The sequence below is a fragment of the Euphorbia lathyris genome, chromosome 1 (genome assembly GCF_963576675.1).
Source record: "Euphorbia lathyris chromosome 1, ddEupLath1.1, whole genome shotgun sequence".
Lineage (NCBI taxonomy): Eukaryota > Viridiplantae > Streptophyta > Magnoliopsida > Malpighiales > Euphorbiaceae > Euphorbia > Euphorbia lathyris.
The window spans coordinates 40606068-40626372 of record NC_088910.1 but is presented as its reverse complement, the minus strand read 5'-3'; the positions used below and the strand labels follow the sequence as shown (position 1 = coordinate 40626372).

At 32.1% G+C, this 20305-nt stretch overlaps 2 protein-coding genes across 18 annotated transcripts; one reads left to right on the top strand and one right to left on the bottom strand.

The window, feature by feature from the left end:
• The first annotated feature begins 5621 nt into the window (after positions 1-5621).
• LOC136229356 (alpha/beta hydrolase domain-containing protein VTE7-like) lies at positions 5622-10918 on the top strand. Of its 17 annotated transcripts, none has more exons than XM_066018089.1 (9): positions 5622-5836; positions 6675-6781; positions 7881-8359; positions 8442-8475; positions 8576-8657; positions 9090-9269; positions 9375-9470; positions 9703-10342; positions 10541-10918. In XM_066018089.1, exons 6-8 carry the CDS (start codon positions 9114-9116, stop codon positions 9769-9771), a joined length of 321 nt encoding a protein of 106 aa, XP_065874161.1. In that variant the 5' UTR covers positions 5622-5836; positions 6675-6781; positions 7881-8359; positions 8442-8475; positions 8576-8657; positions 9090-9113; the 3' UTR covers positions 9772-10342; positions 10541-10918. The 17 variants fall into 17 exon arrangements, 3 of the variants coding, with proteins under 3 accessions (XP_065874161.1, XP_065874154.1, XP_065874165.1); XM_066018082.1 differs by having other exon boundaries at positions 8576-9009; positions 9099-9269; XR_010689091.1 differs by having other exon boundaries at positions 8576-9470; positions 9703-9772; positions 10241-10342.
• Positions 10919-17277: 6359 nt separating this feature from the next.
• On the bottom strand, positions 17278-18174 carry LOC136229348 (peptide methionine sulfoxide reductase-like). Its single transcript, XM_066018072.1, has 2 exons — positions 17765-18174; positions 17278-17684 (listed from the first exon to the last, which is right to left on the bottom strand). Exons 1-2 carry the CDS (start codon positions 18071-18073, stop codon positions 17427-17429), a joined length of 567 nt encoding a protein of 188 aa, XP_065874144.1. The 5' UTR covers positions 18074-18174; the 3' UTR covers positions 17278-17426.
• Positions 18175-20305: the final 2131 nt, after the last annotated feature.

The window sequence follows — 20305 nt, the reverse complement described above, 5'->3', positions numbered from 1 at the left end:
GGTCAAAAATATCAGTTTTGCCCCCACGACTCCACGACCGGTCCCACGACTTCCCACCTGCATAAGGACACGAAATAGGTCAAAAAGGGGGCCCGAGCTACATCTATAAATAGAACTTTTTCATTGTAAATTAGATATCTTTATCTTTGTAATTTTCTTAGCTTTCACCTTGAGAAATCCTCTCCACCTCCTCCATATCCTTCAAACCTCCATTGAAGACACCTCTGAAGCTTCGCTCACCGAGGATTGCTCAAGCTCCATCCTTAAGTCCTAGGAAGACGCCTGCATTAGTAGACAGGTTCCCTGAAAGGGATTTTTCTTCTTTTATATTCTGTCTAGCCTCTGATCCATGTTATGAATCCTAGGCTCATTGTATCTTCGTGACAATACTTTTCATCTTTGATATATATTATAGTTTTGTTTATTCAATTGTTTTATTGCTTTAATCTTTGTCTTACGCTTTGTCTGATTGGTTTAACTCATTCGATAATCCCAAAATTAAGTTGGCACATATTGCGAGCTGAATCTGACCTAGTCAGTGCCTATAGGATTGACGACCCTATAGAAGATTAAGCCCAAATTGCTGAGCCTTAGAGCTAGTTTCGGCCTTACAAGGGAATCACGAACTAGGGACCTCATGAGGATAGGTAGGGTTAATCGCCTCGGACACAAGTGACTTAGATTAGGTTTTAATTCCGTTGTCTAAACAATCTATTTTCATTATCATCGTATCCCTTCATGTTCCTTCGGATAATTACATTGGTAAAAGATCACCTAGGAGTAGTTTAACTTAATTAGGGGTAGAGTAACTTAATTAGGCGTAGAATAACTTAGTTAGAATTAGATAACTTAGCTAGGAGTAGTGTAATTCAACCTAGGAGTAGATTAACTTGAGCAAAACCAAACTCAAAATCCCCAAAGCCTAGATAACACCTGAAACCAAGTAGCTTGATACTTGCAGAAATAAATCCTGTGGACGATACCTGGACTTTTCCAGAATTTTATTACTTGATAACGACGGGGTACACTTATCCCTTAGTGAGTCTTCTTACGGAAGGCGCATCAGGCGCAGATAAAAAATCACAAGGAGAAGAAATCAAGAAAGTCGAAGGCCAGGGCTACGTTATTTGCTGCAGTCTCATCTGATATCTTTATCAGAATCATGACAATGAAATCAGCTTTTGAAGTCTCGAATTTCTTGAAGAAGGAATTTGAAGGAGATGAGAAGATCAAAGGAATGAAGGCTCTTAACTTAATAAGAGAATTTGAATTTCAAAAGATGAAGGATTCAGAAACTGTCAAAGAGTATTCAGACAAATTGCTTAGCATTGCTAATAAAGTAAGATTACTCGGTACTGAATTTCCTGATTCTAGATTAGTTCAAAAGTTTCTTGTGACTGTTCCTGAAAGGTTTGAAGCAACCATTTCTTCTCTGGAAAACACTAAGGATCTGTCAAAAATTAGTTTGGTAGAGTTGTTGAACGCTTTGCAGGCACAAGAGCAGAGGAGACTTTTGAGGTCTGAGAATTTTGTTGAAGGTGCATTATTTGCAAAGGGTCAATCTAGCCAGGGAGAAAAAGGGATGAAGTACACGAAGAATAAATCTGACTTTCCTCCTTATCATCATTGTGGGAAGAAAGGTCATCCACCTTTTAAATGTTGGAGAATACCAGATCAACAATGTGAGAAGTGCCAAAAGATGGGACATCACCAAAAGATTTGCAAAAGCAACACTCAACAAAATTCAGAAACCCATGAGAAAAATATTGCTCAAGTTGCTGATCACGAAGAAGATGAGTATCTTTTTGTGGCTTCATGTTTTGCTCCTGGAAATTCAAGTGATAATTGGCTTGTAGATAGTGGATGTACGAACCATATGACTTATGATCGTGCTTTGTTCAAAGAGCTAGATACATTAGTAGTTTCCAAAGTTAAAATTGGAAATGGAGAGTAGATTGCAGTGAAGGGAAAAGGTGCAGTGGCTATTAAGAGCACTTCAGGTACAAAAATAATCAAAGACGTATTATTTGTGCCTAACATAAATCAGATTTTGTTAAGTGTTGGCCAACTTCTTGAGAAGGGTTTCAAAGGTTTATTTAAAACAAATCACTGCATTATAAAGGATTCAGCGGACAAAGATGTCTTCAAAGTGAAGATGAAAGGCAAGATCTTTGCATTGAATCCGTTGAAGGAGGAGCAAAAAGTGTTTACTGAAACACAAATTAATTCAAAAGTCTGTGAAAAGATGATCTCATCAGGTTTGAGTTCAAAAATTTTGAAAGAGGCGTTGATTCAGTAGAAGGAAATTCAAGAGGAGGCTGAGGAGAAAAATCCTACTAGTGCTACTGCATTTGCATTAGCTGAAGAAGAAAATGTCAGGGATCGAAAAGAAGATGAAGAAGGGGACCTTGACGATTTTAATGGTTTCTCTAAAACTCAAACTCAGTTTGGTGATTATGATGAGATTGATGAGCATGAGGAGAAATTAATTGAGTCATTTTTGTCCAAAGACTAATGTCCACAGCGCACACTTGTAGATCTCATTATTGAAAAAAAAAACAAACAGGACACAAATGTTTCTTTAGAGTTCCTTAGAAAAAAGCTTAGAGTTTGCAGTAACCAAAGTAATGAGGCGTGTTAAATTTATGCTTTAGTAACTGCTATCTTATCCTGTATTTTTCATCTGTATGATTTAGTCAGTTGTCTCAAGTGGTTATTTAAATCACTGATTTGTAGGATGTAGTTATTGAACAGTTATTCTGTAACTGTGTTTCTGATGTATTTAAACTCAGTATCACATCAATAATATATATACTTTCCACAGCAAATTGTGTTGTTATAACATCATCTCATTCATTTTCCAACACTAATACTAAATGACAATAATGAGGGTATCTAGTTGACTAAATGTGTGGAGACAGATGAAAAAGAGGACTCACACTACTTGTCAAACAGCCACATAGCGTGTGCCAAGAGAATGAGCTCCTGAAAGTTTTCTGATTAATACACACGACGTGTGGCTTTACTTAACCAGCAAGTAGTTACCTTCTTCAACTTTCTCTTAATTAGAACTTGGTCACCTCTTATTTACAACTCATGACATTAGCTTATTTACAAGCTTGTCATTCCATTTTACCTTTTAAGTTTTATCTAACTAGTTATATGTATTTGGCTTTTATGTATTTTGTTTTTTAGGTTTTGAGGATGATATAAATTCATCTCTTTCTTTGTAATGAATCGACTTTTTATCAATCTAAAATATATTTCTCTTTGAGAGATTGTTAAGCTTTTATCCCTCTAACAATGAGAATTTTTCAATTGTTACGGGTTTAACTCGTGAAAAAGGAGCCAAAAAATAACATTTTTTCAATTCTTGCAGGATCTAAGGGAGAGAGGAGTTAAAAAGTAACATTTTTTACAAAATAAATATAGTAATTAAATTTCAAAAGATGCAACGACAATAATCATATACATGTCTACACAATCACAATCACAACACACATTCAGAGCCTAAAGGAGGAAGGAGTCCAAAAGTAATATTTTTTATAAATATATAAAAATTAGATCTCAAAATATGCAACAACAATAATCCTTTATTTTTTAAACCACAACAACAATAATCCTAAATCTAAACAATTGCAACATCTATACTATATATAATTACGGAAGCAGAGAGAAATGAGAAGAAGTGTTTTAGAGGTCTTTTTGATGAGTTGTCAACGTAGTAAAAAATCAGATTAAAAATATTTAATTAATTAAAAATAAATATTTAATTAATTAAAAATAACAAATTTATATTTATAATATATTAAATAATTACTAGCCTATTAATTAAAATAATAAAAGAAAGCAAGAGTTACGGGAAGATGAAAAAACACAAAGCAAAGGAAATCCAAAAGTCACAAATAAACTTCTATATAAAGCATGATAGATAGTATTCCACCATTATATTCATTGGTCACGATAGATAGTATTATATTTCTAAAGGTAAATATTCGATTTTTTTCATATGTTGTAGTTATTTTGTTCTCAATTATATTGTTTTATTTTTATTAAACAATAGTTGTTATAGTTTCATCTTTCAGATTCATTTTTGTTGTTACCCAGGTTCTATACCTCTCGCTATCTTATCTATGTTTTCTTTTTTATTTGTCTTTTTTTTTTCCAAACTGATAGCTTCAATTGAAGAAATCCGACAGAAATAGAAGATGCATGAACAACTAAACCCGGAAAACATAAAAGTGTCAAAAATTACAAGAATCTTTCAGATTCATTTTTGTTGTTACCCAGGTTCTATACCTCTCGCTATCTTATTCATGTTTTCTTTTTTATTTGTCTTTTTTTTCCAAACTGATAACTTCAATTGAAGAAATCCGACAGAAATAGAAGATGCATGAACAACTAAACCCGGAAAACACAAAAGTGTCAAAAATTACAAGAAATTCTTATGTTTCTCAAGGTAATTATTCGATTTTTTTCATATGTTCACTACACCATAGATGGTCTTTTGCAACCTAAAATACATGTGTTGCTTGTAATGTGTTGCATTTTTTATGTTTTTTTTGGATCTTTTGCAACATGGTTTATAGAATGTTGCAAAAGACATGTCAAACTCACATAACTTTGAAATTTTAGAACACTAATTATAAAGTGTTGCAAGTGATGTGTCAAAATTAAAACACTTTTTATGTAAATAATCTTTCTTAATTCTATTAGATGCAAAACGACGTCGTTTTGTATATTTCCACTACAAGAAAAGTGAGTATTAATAAGAAAAATTTAATGAGAATAATATTCTCATTAAAATCATAATTTCAATAACCTTAATGAGCATAAAAACATATATTATATTATTAATAATAAAATAACTTATTTATTAAATTTTATTCTCATTAATATCAAAAAATTTAGATTTCATTTCATTATTCTTATTAGGGTTAAGGTGCAAAAATACCCCTAACGTTTTAGGTCAGGAGCAATTTTACCCCTAACGTCTACAATGGTGCAATTTTACCCGTAACGTTGGAAACCAGAAGCAATTTTACTCATAACGTTAATAAATTGGTTCAATTTGAGAAATATTTCATCAAACTGTCTTTTCGGTCGTGAATTTTGTCATTTACACTTCACATGTGCGCCATTTTATCAGTAACAAATCACAAGCATATGTTGGGATGTGAAAAAAATAAAAAATTATAATGTTTTTTTTACGAATTAGACAAATGAAAATTCAAAAAATTCACCGAATTTATAAATATTAATCTCCAATTCTATTATTAAATTATAAAAAATATGAAATCTTTTTTTTAAAACAAATTGTTATACAAATGGTGCATAATAAGAATAAGAATATATATGTTTTATAATAGTGTCTGAAATTGAACCAATTTATCAACCTTAGGGGTAAAATTGCACCATTTTAGACGTTAGTGGTAAAATTGCTCATGACCCAAAACGTTAAGAGTATTTTTACACCTTAATCCTTCTTATTATTTTATTTGACTATAGTATTAATATGACATTTTATTCTCACTGTTTCCTACAAACAAAATTACCCCAAAAATTAGAAACTTTTCCTCCCAAAATTTTGAGTTACCGCCATATCTCTCAAAATAATCCCTCCAAATTTTTTTTGTCCCAAATCAAAAGCTCGGAACAAAACCCTACTTGCGGCCTCAATCCATTTCACAAAAGCTCAGTTACAATCTCGACACCTCAGATGAAATTCATACCGACCTAACTCGCTACTCGTCTCCGCCATCTTCTCCAACATCTCTACTCCTCTTTAATTGCAGATGTGTTAGGCACTTTTCTTATGCGATTCTGCGACTTCACTGTAAGATCTTCTCTTCCACCTATAGCAATTTTGTGAACTCGAGTCCTTGACATCCATTTTATATCTTGGTCGTCAATTAATCATTTGAATGGAAGCTATGATATCAACCACATGCTTTTTTCTTCTACAGTTCCATTTAGGTTATTTAGAATCACATATTTGAGAATTGTAGATGGTTTACATTGAACTATTAAAACAAATAAGTTCAAAAATAACTTAGATCCCTACAGGTTGTTATGTTGTTTGGGCCATGCTATATTGAAAAAATTAAATAGCAAATCTATGTTATAATGGAGACAATGTGATTGCAGTGCCTGTAACACATAATTATCAATGTTTAATAGCAAAGCCTTCTTCATAACTGTGTTAGATTCTGGTTTTATTTTAGTGAAAATTATCAAAATATTGTTATTTATCTACACATGGTGCTTGTAAGAAAGGTGATGTGTTGGATAATTATGTATAGCACTCGGTAGAAAAATCTTTTTCCTATCAGGAACAGAACTCTCTCTTTAGTGTTGGTTGAGTTAGTGGTTTTGTTGTTGATTGCAGGTGAATTAGCATTTACATGTGAAAATGGACAAAAAAAAAAAAAATCCATGGAGAATGTGTATTCTATTCTTTTGTTTTGTCCACCTGTCCCTTATTAGAAAATAGGCCAGTTGGCTATTTTGCTATCAAATAAATACAATTGTTTTGTTTATAATTTCTGAAGGAGAACGCTTGTGATTTCTCTATTATCTATATGATACAATTTTCAGACATGGAAAAGCGAAGTGTTGATAGAGATCTTTTGACATAAAATACCATAATTTATTGTGCTTGTACTAATATGCAGGAAGAGAATGCATTGAAGTTCCTTAGGAGAATGGAGGAAAAAGAAAACCAAATGTAGAAACATATGCAACTTTGTTGAAGCTTTGCTGCAAGAGGAAGAGGATTAAGGTACTTAAGTTTTTACTGGATCATATGCATAAGAACCATGTGAGAATTGATCTTGGTACATATGCACTTTTGGTGCGTGGGCTCTGTGATAGTGGGAATCGATATGGATTAACTGGCTTAGCTGGCTTTGAAATGTTTGTTACTCTCGTCATTGCAAATGATTAGCCTAATAGCAGTTAGTTGAGCCGATTCCATTTTTAAATTGCATTGAAATGAACTAGTATGCTTGAACTGTATACGAACTAATATCGAAGTTTGTCCAGTGTTTGTTAAAAGCATTAGACAATATCGTATTATGATCGAAACACACTGCTATTACCGACATGAATCATGCGTTTGTTTCCCAATTCCTGCCATACTTATGTCGAAAAAACAAGCTAAAGAACACTCAAAGCCTTGTGTAAACAATATGTTGTGTTGTTTAATAGGTGATAGGATAATCACCTAACAAAAATAATATAGCTTTCTTAGTGTTTAGCCTTAGATTAAGCTCATAGATGATTAAAAATAAAAATCCTAGTAACTGCCACATCCTTGAGATCCATGATTCAACTTCAGGAGGTAAAAGCATGTAATTATTGCAGTTCCGCCATGAATTTAGTATTATTTCGCTCCAACTACTCAATTTATCATTTAATTGAACCGGTTAATATGAGCTGATAATATAAAATCGCTGAAGTTAAGTTGTGCAACCATCTTCTACATGGCTGTCAAGTCTTATAACTCAATATAATTGCAGAGTATGGTAGACTTTTGAAACATATATTTGTCTTAAGTATTTAATATTTTAGTCCTGCATTTTCATTTGAGAATGAGTTCATTTTTATACTTTTGAAAGATATATTTGCTTGAAGATTTGAACTTGCATTTTTTTGAGGGTTTGACGGACTCTAGCTTGGTTGAATTAGCCAAAGTTTCTTGGTATTGCAGCCTATGTAAAAATAACTGAAATATCAATGGAAGTAGTAGGTTCTTATTACAAATCCCTTGAAATCTTTTCACCTGATTCAGAAATTATCCAAACTAATGGTGTTCTTTGGATTGCCCAAGGATGCCCTTCTCTTGAAGTTTTAAAGTTAATGGTTGCCACTGGTTGCAGAGAACTGACCCATCTTGAAGTTAATGGTTGCAACAACATCGAACGCTTGGACTTGAGGATATTGAACAATTTTGCTCGTATTTTTTCTCTCTCTCTCTCTCTGTGTTTTTTTTTTGCTTTGTTTGTTTGGCGGCCTTCTCCTTTTCACCCTTTCAATATCCAAAAAATGTTCTATTGATTTATGTGTAGTTACCATCTTAAGACTGTTAGTTTGCTGTCATGACTAAAGCTTTTAACTGTTTATAGGTGCCTTACTGAGTTGGAAAAACTTTTATTCCTTTTATTTTCAATGATTTTTACATATTTACTTCCTATACACATATATAATACAAGGCATTTGATTCAGGGGAAGTTGTTTTATGGTCTGAACATGTCACGAGAGCTTGCTTGCCCTGAAAATATTGTCTTTTTTTCTTAAGCAATTGACAGATTTTATGTTGCAGAAGTAGACTTTCCATTGGAGTATCTTCACTTTCAAGGTAGAAATTAAGCTAAATGTATGGTTTTCTCTACATATTAATTAATGAAATTTGACATGTTCCCTGCACGTATAATTTACAGAGACTTGAAGCCAGAAAATATTTCAACATCTAAGGTTTTGATATGTTCTCTATATATTGATCTGTGATTGTAAAGCTTCCTCTGTGTTTGTTTTTTTCCCCTCTATGATTGAAAAACTTCTTTATTTTTTTCAGTGAACTCGAAAGCAGAGAAAAATGAAGCTCTATGTATGTGCAAAGAATAGAGGAGATTCATAAACCAAGAAATTGATTCAAGGTACAATCTTGCAGCAGCTAATGTCTCCTATATCAACTCTCCAAAAAACATTGGCATTGCTCTCCAGAGTTTGGTAGAGATAGAGGTTTTGATAGAATCTTCTATATCAACAACTTCAACTACTGAGCTTGAAAACAGCCCATAACACTACTCATACCCGTCTCCTTATCCCTCTCATCTTGCAGAGAGAGAAGAACAATCAGAGTTTATTACACATAGAGCTAAGGATTTTCTTTCCAGCATAAATGATATAGAACATAAGGTTTATTAAAACTTCTGAGTGTGGATGAGAGGTTTCAAGGATGATTGAGGCTAACAATATAAGGGTTGGATACTCTGACCCATATGTATGGTAATTTCTTTGGCCTTTCCTTTTATAAACAGCCTTAATATTCTATCATTGCATATGGTTATTCTTCTTTTTAACCATAGTTATTAAAGGTGCACCTATGGTGCATGGCGCACCAGGCGCAGGCCTTAGCGCCAAGGCAGGCGCCTATCTTCAGTGCTCTTTTTAACCAGGCTTCTATACTAAAGAGCACCCCTTGCGCTTATATGCCAACTTTGTCCTTCAATGATATATCATTGAGTACTGCCATAGACTGGATGAAAGTAAGTGTTTTCTTCTCATAAATTGGACTGCTAAAAATAAAGCTGTGTTGTAGCAAAGTCGGACCTGATTTTTTATTGTTCTGTTGTTTCTGTTATCATTTCTAGGTGGGTCGCTTACATTGTCTATATCCTTGGTGGCAAGATGCAACTGTTAATTTTATGCTTGGTGGTGGTTACAGCATTAGCAATCTGATAAATAAGGTACTGTCAAAATTTTATTTTTTCTTGACATTTTTTCCATGTCCTTCAAACTGCACAAGTTAAAAAAAACAACTCTTGAACTATATTGCATGAAGTCCATATTACTGATTTATGAATGGCGAAATCTCATGCAAGTTGCCAATGAGTTTTTTCATTTGGAAAGCTTATCCTAATTTTGTCTTCATGTTGTGTTCATGAGAACGGATAATTGTGTGGTATAATTTTAGTGCAGTTTCTTGTCCAAGTGAAATTTAAAGTTCAATCAGATTGGCTTCAATCACTGCTACAAATATGCACTTGAGGTATATCAGCTTCTACTCTTTCGTGTGTAAGCACCATCTTCTCCTTTTTAGCTTGTGTGAATAATCATAGTTTAAATGGTGAATTTTATTGTCATTTCATAATTCTTTCCTGGTAGTCGATAAGGAATCATTCTTCTTGTCTCTTAATCCCTAATTCACCTACATCGGCACCTCTCAGTTCCTAATTAACCAGCGCGAGCTCGTCTAGATGTAGGTAGGGCTCTATTCTACATTATCTCATGTCACCTCTCATATGTTTGCCTGTTCTGCACTGTTTTTCACTTAAGGGTCTTGGTGAAAATGGTGGCGAGTCTTGTAGTTTTCAAAGTTCTCCAAAGTAAGTCTCTATGTCCCTCTGTAGAATGGAAATGACATTTATCCTTCAGCCATGGCTGCTTATTGCTCCTTTGTAGAGTTTTCATTCTTCTTGTAGTGTCATATTCTGAAACTTTTTTCATTACTGAACAGTTTTCCGGAGCAAATGTTCAGGCTAGAAAGAAGCTTGCTAGTTCTTTTGGAGCACTGTTGGGAGGCAGAACGTTCAAGAGAACGTTTGAGAGTGTCGTCAAGGTATTATTCTACGCATATGGGAGTTCTGTTGCTTGTGCTACTTGGCCATATATGGACATACATATTAGATAATGTGTTAAGGGCTTGGTAGATGATGACAAATTAATAACAAACTTGTTCTTGGGGACAATAGCAAGGCAATATATGCCACTTGATTGTGACTTGTTAAATTATTCATGTAACTCATTTTTTTTATAGTCCACAATTGAAGAGATTGAAGGAACAGTTAACAAAGATAAAAAAAACCAATTGCAAGGAGAAATGGAGGAGAAAGTTATCCAACTTGAAGAAGTAATGGAGGAGAAAATGAAACAAGTGGATCAAAAAGTGAGGAAGTGCTTGACATTAATCATAAACAAATTGGTAGAAGTTAATTCCAATCTCAACATTGATATTGAGGATATATATGGTGGCATTTCAAATGAAAATGAGAATGCTACTGTCTTTTCTGAGGAATCTGAAGGATAGGTTACATTATTATGACTTTATTATACTTTTTATTATGTGTTTTGGATCATTTGAGAATTTTAAATTTCATTGTTAATATATTGGCCTATTATGGTTTTGTAATTGCAATTAAGGGTTTTTTATGCTATTATTTAAATTCAAAAATTTCTTTTAATTTTTTTTAGTGTTGCACAAGTTAAAGATTATGTTGCATATATTACAGTGTTATATTAAAAATCGTTAAAATTTCAAACAAAAAGCGTTGCTATGAACATAATATAAAAAAAAGTTGCTATAAAAGTGTTAAATTAAAAAATGTTAAATTAAAGAGTTGCTTAAAAAGTTTTACATTAAAAAATGTTGCAAATTTTATACGAAAGAGTTGCTTGAAACAAAAAAAATGTTAAATTAAAAAGTGTTGCAATTCTATATAAAAAGTGTTGCAACTAAAAAACAATGTTGCATAAAAACTTGTTGCAAGAAAGTTCAAAAGTGTTGCTTATAATTTTATTCGATAATAGTGTTACATGTTCTACGATATAGGCAACACTTTCATTTAAGTAGCTATAGGATAGGAAAGTGTTGCCACAGATACGTGTAGCAACATTTGTATCGATGTTGCTAAAAATGTGAAAAAATGTTGCTTAAGACATCTTTAGCAACGTGCGAAAAAGCAACTCTCTTTTCTGAAAAAAACTGTTGCCAAAACTTCTTTAGCAACACAATAACGACTTTAGCCAACACTTGCTTGGTGTTGCAACAGACCATCTATGGTGTAGTGGTTGTAGTTATTTTTGTTCTCAATTGTGTTGTTGTTTTCTTTTTATTAAACAATAGATGTTATAGTTTCATTTTTCAGAGATGAAATTCCATTTCTGTCGTTACTCAGGTTCCATACCTCTCGCTACCTTATCCATGTTTTTTTTATTTGTCTTTTTTTTCAAAATGACTAAAATAAAGATTTTATAAATTTGTATTCTTTTTTAGTATATGTTGTTAGGTGTTATCGTTTCGATTGCTAACTCTTAACTAAAATTTAGATTTTCGGCTTTATATGAACTCAATTTTTGGCTTTCTCAATTGTGCTATAGTTTTATTTTTATTAAACAATTGTTGTTATAGTTTCATCTTTCAGAGATGAAATTCCATTTCTGTCGTTATCCAGGTTCCATACCTCTTGCTACCTTATCCATGTTTTCTTTTTTATTTATTTATTTTTCAAAATTACTAAAATAAAGATTTTGTATATTTGCATTCTTTTTTAGTATATGTTCCTAGGTGTTATCGTTTTGATTGTTAACTCTAACTAAAATTTAGATTTTCGGCTTTTTATGAACTCAATTTTTAGTTTTAATTGAAGTTAGATTAATTTTTCTAATTCGGAACATGTTGAAATCCACTCATTTTTTTAATTTGAGTTTAGCTAATTGATATGGATTGTATTTTTTTATTTTTATGCATTTTGGTACAAATAGATATAAAGTTTCACACGATAGTTGTTCATTGAAGTTTGAGACATATTAAATAAAATATTAAAGAGATATTGGAATATTATACTTACAATGAAGTTTATTTCAATATAAATTATGTTATATTATTATTACTATTATTATCAAGAAGTTATTTTTTCCCAATTTTCTAGACAAGGAGATTGTAAGCGTCTAATACACTTGATAAGATGTTTATTCTTGAAGAATGTGGATTATGCTAGATACGAATTCAAAATCAAGGTAAATAAAAATAAATTTTGATGCTCAAAATCCTAAAAATATACATTAATTATGGATATTGAGATAATTGATTTTGCAACATTAGCTTATATAATTTTTAACTATTATATTATGGTTCGTATAAAATTGTTAGTATTTCAAGAGTTTTTAACAGATGAAAATGAAATATGAGCATAGACAAATTATTGAAAAATATTAATTAAGAAAATATTATTATTTGAATCTCTTCAAATTCTCAAATGTTGAGCATAATGATTCCAATTAATATAATTAATTTCACATATTAATTATAAAACATTTTTTTGTGTGTACTGAGTGGTTACAATTGCGATTTAATTCTATTTAACTAAAATTAATTTATGGACTTAATACTTCATTAAGAAAAAATAAAATATTTAATTAATGGGCAAAAAATATTTTCACTCTCCTCTTTATACGCTTATGTCTCGACATTCTCTCTTATTTTCAAAAAAAAAACCCGAGAGGAAGATGGTTCTCTCCTAATTATCTTTTTCGTCCCTTCATTTTTTTTTCAATTCTTTTGTTTGTTTTTCTTACTTACAAAATTCAAGAATATATAATTATTAGAAAATATTAATGAAGTCAAATAAATGATATCTGCGAGTCTGGCTGATATTCTATATAGTGAAAGAATGAAGAACAAATTGATCGAATGTCTTGATGAGATATTACGAGATGAAAATAGGAGAAATCATCATCTTAAACTGATTCAATTAGATATATTGGGTTATTGTAGCAGAATGAATAATTGAATTCGAATATTTGGTGATCATGAAATTCCATCAACCAAAATAATTATCATCAAGATGAATTTGTGACTAATTCTTACGAATTTTATTTTTTTTATATGTAACATATTGAATTGATAAAGTTTCTTCATATGCAACATTAGAAAAATATTGATTGTAATAGTTTATAGAATAATATATTGATGTTGCTTCCATTTTAACATAGATTGTAATTCTTCTGTATCGTAGATATAATATTTAATTTTAATTGTAGTTTAATTCAATTTTTGTTTAACCTATATTGTAATTCTTTTGTATCGTAAATATAATATTTAATTTTAATTATAGTTTAATTCAATTTTTGGTTTTTTATTATATTCTAATATATTTCTTAATTAATCTGCTATTTTATTATTATTGTTTCACAGAATATTTGGAATATGAAAATGTATTAAAATTCCTAAAAAGTACAAATCATTGAATTTTGTAAAAATAAATAAATCATTCATCTTTAGTTAAAATTCTATAAAAAAAAGTAGTCAATTATTTTTAAAATTAATTTAATTTGAATTATCATTAAAAAATATATATTAATTTCAAATATACATAATATAAATTTTTATCATAGCATGATATAAAATTATTTAAAAGTAAATATGTCAATTTATTTATTTATCTAAATTATATAAAAGTTTCATACCCCGTGCATCGCACGGGTTTTCGACTAGTATATCCATAATAGCCAAGGGATGGAGAGTCCCAACCAAAAGAAACATTTTTATAAAAAAGCATAAAAATATTATTTTTAGAGCATATTGATTTATAATGATTTTGCATATATATAAATGTTTGCAGACAATATTTTGCATTAATATTTGCATTAGTATTTGAGTATTTAAGGCGATTTTTCATATGAAATTGGATTTAGGTCTCTTATTAAGTGTAACAAAAAAAAAAATATCATTTTCAACAATTTGTTTTACATAATTGCTTTTTCTAGGTTTTTTTACTTGTATTTAATAAGACCATCATTTGCTATTTCACTCGTAGACTCCCAAAATCACCTTTAAGGGAAAATATGTAGATTGATCAAAGAGTTCAATGCCATATTGCTTTCATTGGGTTTTACTCGTCCAAGTTGTTGATTAAAAATATAAAATAAGCTTTACATAAAGCTTTCACAATTAAGGATTTTAGAGTAGCCAAATAGTTTTTCAGCCATTAAGCTTTTAAGATTAATGATGGTTTAGTATCGTCACAACACAAATACATTCAAGATATGATTAAAGAAGAAGGATTGCAAGATACAACTCCAACGGTTTGTTCTTTTCTAACAAAGGTATACTTTTCGGTGAAAAGTCCTTTTACTTCAAACTACGATCATTATAGAAGAATTGTTCGTAAACTCCTAGAATCCACTAAGCCAACTATTTGTTATGTAACTCAATAATTAAGTCAGTTTCTTCAAACTACTACAAAACTTCACATGGACACTCTCATTCATCTGTTAAAATATCCGAAAGGAACTATTTCAGTAGGACTTTTCGACCTTAGTCATTCTTATTTTCAGTTGAAAGCTTATTGCCACAATGGTTACTCCTCTACAACCATCATGGATGATTTAAAGTTATGGGCCTTTAGTATTGCAGATTAGGCTTATTGTAAACAAGCAAGGAAATTAGTGGGTGGCTGCGGTGGATTATTGAAGCCATTAAGGGCTTTTTACATTAATATTAGGTGCCGTTTGGTTCGCGGAATAGAATGCAATGGAATAGAATGGTTATTCCAAAGGAATAGAATAGCAAAGAATGGAATAGAAATTCTTAGAAATTACTATTCCTATGTTTGGTTGGTGGAATAAGATAGAATAGAATAGAATAAAATATATAAACGTGTTAACACAAAAAAAAAAAGCACACACGCAAAATATGAAAAAACACAAAAAATGTGCAAACCGTAAAAAACACAAAAACATGAAAAAAGTGGAAAACACGAAAATGTGAAAAAAAAATGAAAAACGTGAAAAAATCGAAAAACACGAAAACATGAAAAAGTGTTAAAAACACGAAAAATGCGTTTATAACGTTTTTTTTATGTTTTTTCGTGTTTCCCAAGTTTTCTTATTTTTTCCGTTTGTTCACGTTTTGTCGTGTTATTGTGTTTTATTTTGCATTTTTTCCATTTTTCACGTTTTAGTTTTTCGGTTTTTCCCCTTTTTGTTTTTTTTTCGCGTTTTTGTATTTTTCGTATTTTGTTACCTTTTCGTGTTATTCACGTTTTTCCATGTTTTTCATATTTTTGTGTTTTTAACGTTTTCGTGTTTTGTTTGCGTTTTTTGCATTTTCATGTTTTTCACATATTGTCACGTTTTTGTGTTTTAGCATTTTTCGTATTTTTTTGCATTTTCGTGTTTTTATTTTTCACGTTTTTTAATATTTCGTGTTTTGTCACTTTTTCGCGCTATTCCTATTTTGTGTTTTCGTGTGTTTGCTTTTTTTTGCGTCTTCGTGTTTTTCGCATTTGTTCACGTTTTCATGTTTTTCGCGTTTTTTATTTTTTGTATATTCTCGTGTTTGTAACATTTTCACATTTTTCGTATTTCATATTTTTCATATTTTTACATTTTTTAACGTTTTCTTCATTTTTCCATTTTTCAAGTTTTATATGATATAAATTATGGATTGACCAAAATTTATAAGATTTGGGAAAGTGATTAGAGAGAAGATTGAGGATTTAATGGAGGATAATTTTGTAAATTACAAAAATATAATATTAGGAATAAGCTATTCCTAACCTAAATTGAAGAATAGCTATTCCATGAAATCAAGGAATAACTATTCCATAAAAAAAAATCAACCAAAGGTGGGAATAGCTATTCTTTAGGAATGAGCTATTCTATTCCCCCTCTATTCCGCAAACCAAACGAGCCCTTAGGGTTCTTTACACAAAATTCATAAATATAATGATATTTATTGTTTAATCAATATTGATATTTTAATTAGTGATATATCAAAAATAGAAATCTTTATCTTGGAAATGTCAAATTTCTAAGTGGGTTAGTTAGTGAAATGGGCATATAAATTCATTAACTACCTATTTAAATTCGTTAACTACCTATTTGACATAATTCATAATATTCTTTTACAAACTTGTAAATAATTTATAAAATTTGAATTCCTATGTAAATTCCCCTTAATATTATAATTGACTATAAAATTACAACTAAATCATATCATCAAATTTAATTTTCAATATGTCATTTTTTTCTACATATACCAAATAAAATATGCTTTTACACCTAATTTAAAAAGTTTAAACCCCAATTCATAAATAATAAACTTTTGATAATATATTCTAGACCCATAATTTATAATTTTTAATCATTAAAAATCAGTTTGACATAATTCAAAATTATAATTTAACATAGTTGTAAATAGTTTTTCAAAAATGAATTTCTATGTAAATTTTCTCATCCATTGCTAACTTGTTGAAAGAATTCGAGATTTTTATATACCGTGATAACAAAGTTGCTATACCTATAATAGAAAATCCAATTTTTCATGAAAAAACTGAACGTTTAGACATAGATTATCACATGGTGAAAGAACTTTTACAAAGTGTTAATTGCCTATCCATTTTCTTACTTTAGAATATGAGTAAGCTGATATTTTTACTAAACCCATTTACTTATAATTGAATGGCCTATATGTTATCCATGTTGCTCCTTATTGGTATCTCACTTCCATCTATAGAAGGGGTATTATAGTCCATCACATGAGAAGTAGATGTTGAATATTGTCATATGATAAGAAGGCAACTCATTAATTAGTTAATTAGTTGTAAAAGCTTTGATAGTTATATTCAGGTAATGTGTGACATAATTAGATGAATAAGTGTTCAATTCATTCTTCTCTCTTTATATTCTCCTGAATTCACCATTGTTTTTCTACAAGGTTGTGCATCAATGTAAAATCTAACCCAATTAAATGAATACCGATTCCAAACCGAATAAAAAAAACCCGAAATAACACTGAACCGAGTAAGACAACTAAGCATTTATAAACGTCAGAAATTTTAAAAAAAAAAAGGAATAATAACAAGACGATCCATTTTATTGTGACACATACTAAATGACAAATCCTTGTGTGTTTTGACATATTAACCATAACATCTGATAGGATCAGAGCAACCCTTTCCGGCAGACTGCTTGCATGATCCCTGACTTCCACCCTTTTCAAGATACTGCTGATGATATTCCTCCGCTCTATAAAACCTCTTAGCACCAACAATTTCAGTCACAATTTTCTTGTCTTTCAATTCAGTCTGCTTAGCTTCTTTTGATTCCTCAGCTAAACGACATTGCGTCTCATTATAGTAGTATATTCCTGATCTATACTGCGAACCCACATCCCCTCCCTAACCAATTTCAATCCCACAATCAAATTTCCCAATATTCAAACAATTAAATAAACACAGAAAAATGAAGGTGACCGTACCTGGCGGTTGACGGTGGTGGGATCGTGGCGAGACCAGAAAACAGAGAGGAGGTTGGAATATGGGCAAACTTCCGGGTCAAATTGGACACGTACGACCTCGACGTGGTTAGTGGTGCCGGTGCAGATCAGTTTGTAATTCGGGTCATGGACGCGGCCCTGAGAATAACCGACATCCGTCTTCACCACTCCAACGACTCGCTGAAAGGCAAGCTCGACTCCCCAGAAGCAGCCTGCTCCGAATTGAGCGAACTCGTGAGTTGGATGATCGGGTTTGTCTAGATCCGGATCTAGCGCAGGATTGGCGGCCATTTTTGTTGTTGGAGTGGTGGATGCAATTGTGTTAAATATATATGAAAGAAGGAAGGGGGTGAAATGCGTGAACCTTCCCTTTGTTATGGGACGTGTTCATTTTATGGCAAATACAATTAGAGGGCTGCATTTAATTTGAAATTTATGACTTTAATCGTGGGATATTCCATTGGGAAAATTACAAAACTAGGTCAAATGGGAGGCTCATTTACATATTTAACCCATTTACTCAACCTATTACATATCTAGACTCATTTTGTGTGACTTTCCCGTAATACCCCTACCCTTCCCACTTCCCCTCACTCTATCGGTTTCTCTCCCCTGTTCTCCTTGGTGCGCGAAAACGGTTTGGCTCCTCCATTAATGATTTGAAGACTTTTGATCTTCCTATTTGCCTTTAAATTGCATAAAATCTGCACCATGTTTCCAAATCACAATGAAGTTCTCTTTTCATCTCTTGATTCTGCAACTTCCTCACCCTAGAAAACGAAGTCATGGTTCTTCATCTTCCTGTTCGTTAATTGGTTTCTTTCTTCTTGTTACCATTCCAGAAATGGTTATTCTACGTTATTTCCGTCGTTCTTCATAGTTTATCATATTGTTAGGAGCGAAAAATGTAAGTATCTGCTGTTTTTCCTGCGTTTTCCATAAATTCACTTCGCGTAGTCGATGAATTCGCGGAGATCTCCAAAGAGAACGAGCCTGAAACTTGATGATCTACTTCGCGAATCGATGAATTCGCGACGTTCTGCGAAGAGAAAGAGTCTGAAACGTATGGATCTACCTCGCGAATCTATTAGTTCGCGAAGTCTGCGAATAGATCCTTACGTTTCAGACCTCGCAGACTTCGCGAAAGCATCGATATGCGACGTAGATAGTCACATTTCAGACCTCGCAGACTTCGCGAAAGAATCGTTATGCGAAGTAAAATCACATCTTCCCATGCACATTTACATTCGCATGCTTCGCTAATTTTCATTTCGCGAATCCAAAATCGTCCTTTTTCATAACTAACACGGTTAATTTTTTCTGTAGATGGTTGAATACCTAACATCCCTTTCTGGAAGGCGGCGTACTGGGCTGCAGGGAAGATGATTTTCCTTCCTGTATAGGGATGAACTTCCCCAAGATTGACACATTCACTCCTGAAATGATTCGTTAGGAGAGATTGTGTCAATCTCGGGGTGCACCATGGGACACGTCCATCCTATGGTGCCAATCTTCAAAGTGGACCTAACTTAATCCGGTGCCAATTTTAAAGCGGATGAGTAATCTTCGTTTCAAAATTGGTACCGGATTAGTTATTGTGGCAATCTTGTTGTAAATTTTGATAATGTTATGATTTGAATGTTGTTATTGTGGCAATCTTTTTTGTAAATTTTGATAATGTTATGATTTGAATGTTAGAATCCGTTGTTGTTTGCCCTTTTTTGTTATATACTACTTCGCGAATTAGCTTCAAAACACATCCAGGCTTCGCATATGCGAACTAAATTCATCAAGCAAACCCAAACATTTACTTCGCAGACTTCGCATAGTATGGAATATGCGAAGTCAGACGGGATGGGGCGAGCCGCGCGTAAATATTGGGGGTATTTTTGGAAAGTCACACAAAATGAGTCTAGATATGTAATAGGTTGAGTAAATGGGTTAAATATGTAAATGGGCCTCCCATTTGACCTAGTTTTCTAATTTTCCCTATTCCATTTAGATTTTTGAAGAATATGTAACCATAGATGCGTTGAATAAAGATTTTAAAAGAGTATAAAAATGTCGCAATCTTGAAGTTCTCTCTGATGATTGCGAACCAAGCCCTAAACCCCTTCAACCATGACCAGCCTCCTGATCCGACTGCGCCGCCGGAGACCGTGAAACTTTCCTGGAGAGATATTGCTGCTAACAAAGCGGCCCGCACGCCTCCGCGAACCCGAGTTGATCTATGCGCAGCAGGTTTAGTCAAGATTAATGTGAATGAAACGAACCCGCTATACCCAAAAATCACCATTGATCCCGGATTGAAAAAGAAACTAGCTAAACCATAGGAAAAGGCCCTTGTGATCAAGCTTCTTGGAAGGAATCTAGGTTACGTTGCGCTTTAGAAACAGACTTGTGAGTTATGGAAACCGATTGCAGGGTTTAACATGATGGATTTGGGGGAAGGCTTCCATCTGGTACAGTTCGATGATGATATGGACAGGAATCATGTAATTGATGACAGACCGTCGCTAATCC

Coding starts and splice junctions, on each gene's coding strand:
- LOC136229348 (XM_066018072.1), bottom strand. CDS start 18,073: ATGGCCGCCAATCCTGCGCTAGATCCGGATCTAGACAAACCCGATCAT. Junction 17,685..17,764: donor CCACCACCGTCAACCGCCAG/GTACGGTCACCT, acceptor GAAATTGGTTAG/GGAGGGGATGTGGGTTCGCA.
- LOC136229356 (XM_066018082.1), top strand. Junction 9,270..9,374: donor CTGCCATAGACTGGATGAAA/GTAAGTGTTTTC, acceptor TATCATTTCTAG/GTGGGTCGCTTACATTGTCT. Junction 9,471..9,702: donor TTAGCAATCTGATAAATAAG/GTACTGTCAAAA, acceptor ATTTTAGTGCAG/TTTCTTGTCCAAGTGAAATT.